This window comes from Oncorhynchus tshawytscha, unplaced genomic scaffold, assembly GCF_018296145.1.
Source record: "Oncorhynchus tshawytscha isolate Ot180627B unplaced genomic scaffold, Otsh_v2.0 Un_contig_142_pilon_pilon, whole genome shotgun sequence".
In the NCBI taxonomy this organism is placed as follows: Eukaryota; Metazoa; Chordata; class Actinopteri; order Salmoniformes; family Salmonidae; genus Oncorhynchus; species Oncorhynchus tshawytscha.
In genome coordinates, this window is record NW_024609492.1 from 115,001 (window position 1) to 122,522 (window position 7,522).

The window sequence follows — 7,522 nt, forward strand, 5'->3', positions numbered from 1 at the left end:
CAGAGACTGTTTTTCCAATGCCAGCGACTCCCTTTGTCAGCACAGTTCTGATAGGTTTGTCTTGTCCAGTTAAGGGTTTGAAGATGTCGTTACATTTGATTGCAGTCTCTGGTCTTGCCTGTTTCCTGGTTGTTGTCTCAATCTGTCTCAGCTCATGTTCATTATTGACCTCTCCTGTTCCACCCTCTGTGATGTAGAGCTCTGTGTAGATCTTATTGAGAAGTGTTGGGTTTCCTTGTTTAGCGATCCCCTCAAATACACATTGAAACTTCTTCTTTAGATTAGATTTGAGTTCACGTTGGCAAATCACAGCAAGCTCATCTGAATGAAGAAATAACACAGAGGATATTAATATTATGTCTGTTTTAATGTCCACAGTATTGTAGGACTGTTATAAAGTTGTACATTATAATAATTTATTATCTTAACTGACTGTATAAATGTGTAAATGTTTTCATAATGCATTACAGACTGGTGTGACTGATTATATTATTATTGGTATTATTGATGGTATTATTAATGTTTTCTCTCTCTCTAAATGAATCAGTACAACACATCCCTGCTGCTACTTGATGAGGTCACTAGGTGTTGTGTTAAGGCTGCTACAATATCATTGAGTTACACAGCTACTTTAGCTGTACTTTAGCTACAGCTTTTAAATGTTATAAAACATCATTCATCAATAGGCAGACAGATCTTACATTTCTCCAGTGTGTCAGCAAGGTCCTTCTGGTTCATTTTCCTCAGGATGTGCAGTGTGATCTTCAGAGCCCCCTCTCTGGCACTGCTCTCCTGCTTCTCATCTTCAGCATCCACCACTTCCTTATCCTGCTTCTGACTCTCAAAGCCTTCTGGGAGTTCTGGACTAAGAATCCTCTTGAACCTCTTCAGCTCGTTCTTCACAAATGTCAAAATTTTCTCTTCAAGCAACTGAAATAAATCAAGTAAATAAGTTAAGCAAGAGACAAAAGCTTTCTCATTAACACATTAATGAATGATTGACAGATCAACTTTACTTGAGGTTAACAAAAACAAATGTACATAACAGGACCACATACACTGAATATGGAGGCCAGGTGTGTTTGATGACTCTGGGAAGACTGACCACTGAGAATCTCTGACTCTGATCTCTCCTGTTGGTTTCTGTGGACAAAACAAGAGATTAAATAACCTAATCTAGGGAGTGCACAGTAATAATATATATCTGCCTCACTCAGAGAAATCAGTAGTACTGCTAGGTTTTACACAGTAATAATATATATCTGCCTCACTCTCAGAGAACTCAGTAGTTCTGCTAGGTTTTACACAGTAATAATATATATCTGCCTCACTCTCAGTGAAATCAGTAGTACTGCTAGGTTTTATACAGTAATAATATATATCTGCCTCACTCTCAGTGAAATCAGTAGTACTGCTAGGTTTTACACAGTAATATATATATATGTGCCCCACTCTCAGAGAAATCAGTAGTACTGCTAGGTTTTATACAGTAATAATATATATCTGTCTCACTCTCAGAGGAATCAGTAGTACTGCTAGGTTTTATACAGTAATAATATATATCTGCCTCAATCAGAGAAATCAATAGTACTGCTAGGTTTTATACAGTAATAATATATATCTGCCTCACTCTCAGAGAAATCATATGTTCCATGTTCAATATATTGAGTTCTATTTTACTACTTGTAGGCTACTGTCTGTAATTTGTCTCAATATATTTTATAACATGTGTGCAATGAATCTGTGATTTAGTGAATTCTTTATGTCCATTTATAACCCCCTACCCTAGCCTGGGGTTGACCAATCAGAAGTCCTTGCAGGACAACTTGTCCAATGGCCGTTTAACAAGTATCCTGTTCTCGACTCAATGTACAGACCAATGACAACGTGGCCCACGTAGCACATGTTGCTCTGAGTTCAGGAGTGACATTCCACAGATTCTAACAGATGTTGAACTGAAACCCAACTCCTATTTACAATTCCCTATTGACCATTAGTAATCTAGTCCTCTATTGACCATTAGGACTCTAGTCCTCTATTGACCATTAGTACTCTAGAACTCTATTGACCATTAGTACTCTAGTCCTCTATTGACCATTAGTACTCTAGAACTCTATTGACCATTTGTACTCTAGTACTCTATTGACCATTTGTACTCTAGTACTCTATTGACCATTAGTACTCTAGTACTCTATTGACCATTAGTACTCTAGAACTCTATTGACCATTAGTACTCTAGAACTCTATTGACCATTAGTACTCTAGAACTCTATTGACCATTAGTACTCTAGAACTCTATTGACCATTAGTACTCTAGTACTCTATTGACCATTAGGACTCTAGTCCTCTATTGACCATTAGTACTCTAGTCCTCTATTGACCATTAGTACTCTAGTCCTCTATTGACCATTAGTACTCTAGTACTCTATTGACCATTAGTACTCTAGTACTCTATTGACCATTAGTACTCTAGTCCTCTATTGACCATTAGTACTCTAGTACTCTATTGACCATTAGTACTCTAGTACTCTATTGACCATTAGTACTCTAGTCCTCTATTGACCATTAGTACTCTAGTACTCTATTGACCATTAGTACTCTAGTACTCTATTGACCATTAGTACTCTAGTCCTCTATTGACCATTAGTACTCTAGTCCTCTATTGACCATTAGTACTCTAGTCCTCTATTGACCATTAGTACTCTAGTACTCTATTGACCATTAGTACTCTAGTACTCTATTGACCATTAGTACTCTAGTCCTCTATTGACCATTAGTACTCTCGTACTCTCATCCTCTCAAACTCTACGTTGTGTATTAATGTTCAAAATATTCTCACATTAAGGAAAGATTTGAATGGAGAAAATTGATCAGAGAGCAGCGATCCCCTTCTTTAGATCCTATCAGCCTGTTCACCGGATGTGTTACCTTGTCCTGAACCTGCTGTGTTTCTCTCTCTCTCTCTCTCTCTCTCTCTCTCTCACTCTCACACACCTGCTTTCTCGACCTCTGAATGCTCGACTATGAAAAACCAACTGACATTTACTCCTGAGGTACCGATCGCACCCTCTATAACCACTGTGAGTATTGTTTGACCCTGCTAGTCATGTATGAACAATTGAAATTGAAGAATGATTTGAACTAAATGCTAAATGGCCATATACTCTTATCACCCCTCAGAGCCTGGTTCCTCTCTACCCAGTACAGCCAGAAGAGGACTAGCCACCCCTCAGAGCCTGGTTCCTCTCTACCCAGTACAGCCAGAAGAGGACTGGCCACCCCTCAGAGCCTGGTTCCTCTCTACCCAGCACAGCCAGAAGAGGACTGGTCACCCCTCAGACCCTGGATCCTCTCTACCCAGCACAGCCAGTAGAGGACTGGCCACCCCTCAGAGCCTGGTTCCTCTCTACCCAGTACAGCCAGAATAGGACTGGCCACCCCCAGAGCCTGGTTCCTCTCTACCCAGTACAGCCAGAAGAGGACTAGCCACCCCTCAGAGCCTGGTTCCTCTCTACCCAGTACAGCCAGAAGAGGACTGGTCACCCCTCAGAGCCTGGTTCCTCTCTACCCAGTACAGCCAGAAGAGGACTGAACACCCCTCAGAGCCTGGTTTCTCTCTACCCAGTACAGCCAGAAGAGGACTGGTCACCCCTCAGAGCCTGGTTCCTCTCTACCCAGCACAGCCAGAAGAGGACTGGTCACCCCTCAGAGCCTTGTTCCTCTCTAGATTTATTCCTAGGTTCCTGCCTTTCTGGGGAGGTAATAATGTTGAGGTAGTGCAGGGAACCAGGTAGTTGAGGTAATAATGAGACTATAAGGAGTACCAGTACTGAGTCAATGTGCAGGGTACCAGGTAGTTGAGGTAATAATTAATAATTAGACTATAAGGAGTACCAGTACTGAGTCAATGTGCAGGGAACCAGGTAGTTGAGGTAATAATGAGGCTATAAGGAGCACCAGTACTGAGTCAATGTGCAGGGGTACCAGGTAGTTGAGGTAATAATGAGACTATAAGGAGTACCAGTACTGAGTCAATGTGCAGGGGTACCAGGTAGTTTAGGTAATAATGAGACTATAATTGAGGTAATATGTACATGTAGCTAGAGGTAAAAGTGACGAGGCAATCAGGATACACACACACACACACACACGCACACACACACTCTCTCTCTCTCTCTCAAACACACTCACACTCTTTCTCTCTCAAACACACACACACACACTCTCTCTCAAACACACACACAGGGAGGGAACGTTGTGTTTGTTTAATATTGTTTTAGGACTATGAAAATTGGCAAAATGATTAGCCTATGGATTATGAAAACAACAACAATAAATGGGAAAATGGGAGGAGAAATGACTAGAGACAGTGTTGTTTAACTCACTGACCAGGACCCATGAGTTCTTCTTACCTTTGTTCAGTAGAAAAGTCTCCCTCTCTAAAGAATATAGGTTGACCCATAGACCAGTCACTCTTCATGGACACACAGCTGGGAACAGGGGAGGCTGGTCTCTCCTGCTGGATTGGACTTCAACACAACAGAGACAAACATTACATCTCTCATCTACTGTTGTTAAATTAGGTTTTATGTTTAAAGAATATATATATATATATATTATAACCTTTATTTAACTAGGCAAGTCAGTTAAGAACAAATTCTTATTTTCAATGACGGCCTAGGAACAGTGGGTTAACTGCTTGTTCAGGGGCAGAACGACAGATTAGTACCTTGTCAGCTCGGGGGTTTGAACTTGCAACCTTCCGGTTACTAGTCCAACGCGCTACCCTGCCGCCCCATATGAATGTAGTTGTTTATATATATAATTAACTAATTGTATGGTGTTGTTGGTTTATGTCAGTTTCATTGTTTGTTATGCAATAAATGGTTATTTTATGGTTGTAAGTGATAAAATGAACTAGAACATGTTAAATAATTACTACTTTCGTAAGGAATTACACATTATTCAGTACTACTGCAGTTACTACATCATTCCAATAGATGGCAGCATAAGACCACTAATGACATTTCAGTAGATTAGATTAGTTTTCTCCCTGGATACACCACCACTCCCCTCACAGGAAAACTCCTGTGTGCTTCTTCCTGTCCCTTTCCACACTGCTAACACAAGAGGAAGGACTGAAAAGCATTTAACAGATTACTGTGGAGTAATATAATGATGATTCATGTTTATTATTTCCTGGTTTTATGCTCATGTTTTGAAATTATACTTCATTATTATAACGATTACCAATAATTTAATATTATTAATATAATGATTATCAATAAACCTGAACATTAATTCAGTCACCTCTGGTTGAGAAAAATGTATTTTCCAGGTACATTCATTGTCAAATTCATCAACCAGCATCGACCCGCTCTGCCTTCTCTCACTAGTAGTCAACTCTAAAAAGCTAAAAAGCTTGTGTTGTCACTGCGTTCTCAAGGGGCATTTTTTAGAACAATAAACTTTGGTGTCTCAACATCGTAGCGAACTACATCGTTATTCTCCAAGATCACCTCAGTCCACTCTGTGCGTAACCGGACAATCTCCTTGGTGCCACACCGAACGTGGACGCAGACAGTTCCGTAACATTGGCACAAACAATCAACTAAACCCAGTCTTTACAGTGGCTTACATTAGTAATATTCATATTTTTTTATAATGTAAAACAAGCATTCTAAGTGTTTTTATAACAATATGTTGAGATCTGGGACCATTTCCACAAAGCGTCTCAGAGTAGAAAATTGGTCATTTAAGTGAAGTGCTGACATTTTACACTTATGTTCTATATATACTGTATACTCAGACACTTCCTAACCTCCTATAAAGGCTTCTATATATACTGTATACTCAGACACTTCCTAACCTCCTATAAAGGCTTCTATATATACTGTATACTCAGACACTTCCTAACCTCCTATAAAGGGTTCTATATATATTCTATATATACTGTATACTCAGACACTTCCTAACCTCCTATAAAGGGTTCTATATATATTCTATATATACTGTATACTCAGACACTTCCTAACCTCCTATAAAGGGTTCTATATATATTCTATATATACTGTATAACTCTATAAAGACACTCAGACACCTAACCTCCTATAAAGGGTTCTATATATATTATATATATACTGTATACTCAGACACTTCCTAACCTCCTATAAAGGGTTCTATATATATACTGTATACTCAGACACTTCCTAACCTCCTATAAAGGGGTCTATATATATTCAGTATCCTAACCTCCTATAAAGGGTTCTATATATATTCTGATATATACTGTATACTCAGACACTTCCTAACCTCCTATAAAGGGTTCTATATATATTCTATATATATACTGTATACTCACTGTATACTCAGGCTAACCTCCTATAAAGGGTTCTATATATATTCTATATATACTGTATACTCAGACACTTCCTAACCTCCTATAAAGGGTTCTATATATATTCTATATATACTGTATACTCAGACATAACCTCCTATAAAGGGTTCACTGTTATACTCACTAAACACTTCCTAACCTCTATAAAGGGTTCTATATATACACTTCAGACAGGCTAACCTCCTATAAAGGGTTCTATATATATATATACTTTAACCTCCTATAAAATATACAGCTTATAACAACTATCAGAATAAAAACTATAAAGTTATGCTGCCAACATATTAGATAATAATTAAGAGGCTAAATGATTGTGTCATTCTACAATTTTATAGAGGTGTGTGTGTGCGTGTGTGTGTGTGTGTGTGTGTGTGTGTGTGTGTGTGTGTGTGTGTTTGCTGGTGAGAAAACCACATATCACAGTCTAATATACAGGATACAAACATTCCATTCCAGCTATATAGCGTTTTGAAAAACAAAAATTCATCCACAAAAAACTATGAATTAAAATCTTTGAACAACAATATTTTACAGACAAGGTTCCCCTAAGCAACACTGTCTTTTAACAAATTGTCAAAACACGTTTTAGAAACAAACAACATTGTAATCTCACCTCTTAGCTTTGGTGTCATGTTCCCCAGAGAGTCTCATTTTAGAGGCAGGGCCCCCCTTCTTTCTCGCTCCAGAGAGACTCATTTTAGAGAACTGACAACTAAACAGAGATCCAACATGTTGGTTGTGGTTACCACAGTGACAACTAAACAGAGATCCAACATGTTGGTTGTGGTTAACATGGTGACAACTAAACAGAGATCCAACATGTTGGTTGTGGTTAACACAGTGACAACTAAACAGAGATCCAACATGTTGGTTGTGGTTAACACAGTGACAACTAAACAGAGATCTAACAGTGACAACTAAACAGAGATCCAACATGTTGGTTGTGGTTAACACAGTGACAACTAAACAGAGATCCAACATGTTGGTTGTGTTAACACAGTGACAACTAAACAGAGATCCAACATGTTGGTTGTGGTTAACACAGTGACAACTAAACAGAGATCCAACATGTTGGTTGTGGTTAACACAGTGACAACTAAACAGAGATCCAACATGTTGGTTGTG

The 7,522-nt window shown here is 38.7% G+C and overlaps 1 protein-coding gene across 1 annotated transcript in view; it reads right to left on the reverse strand.

Annotated features, from left to right (window-relative positions):
• The window catches only part of LOC121844966 (NLR family CARD domain-containing protein 3-like), a 22,720-nt gene extending 15,611 nt beyond the window's left edge, over positions 1 to 7,109 (reverse strand). Inside the window, exons 1-5 of the mRNA XM_042315525.1 lie at positions 7,011 to 7,109; positions 4,413 to 4,529; positions 1,059 to 1,143; positions 702 to 930; positions 1 to 321 (exon numbers count right to left, since the gene is read on the reverse strand). The exon at positions 1 to 321 is cut by the window's left edge and continues 1,444 nt beyond it. Coding sequence (XP_042171459.1) covers positions 1 to 321; positions 702 to 930; positions 1,059 to 1,143; positions 4,413 to 4,529; positions 7,011 to 7,093 — 835 coding nt within the window. The 5' untranslated portion in view covers positions 7,094 to 7,109. The remainder of the gene's footprint in view (positions 322 to 701; positions 931 to 1,058; positions 1,144 to 4,412; positions 4,530 to 7,010) is intronic.
• Positions 7,110 to 7,522: the final 413 nt, after the last annotated feature.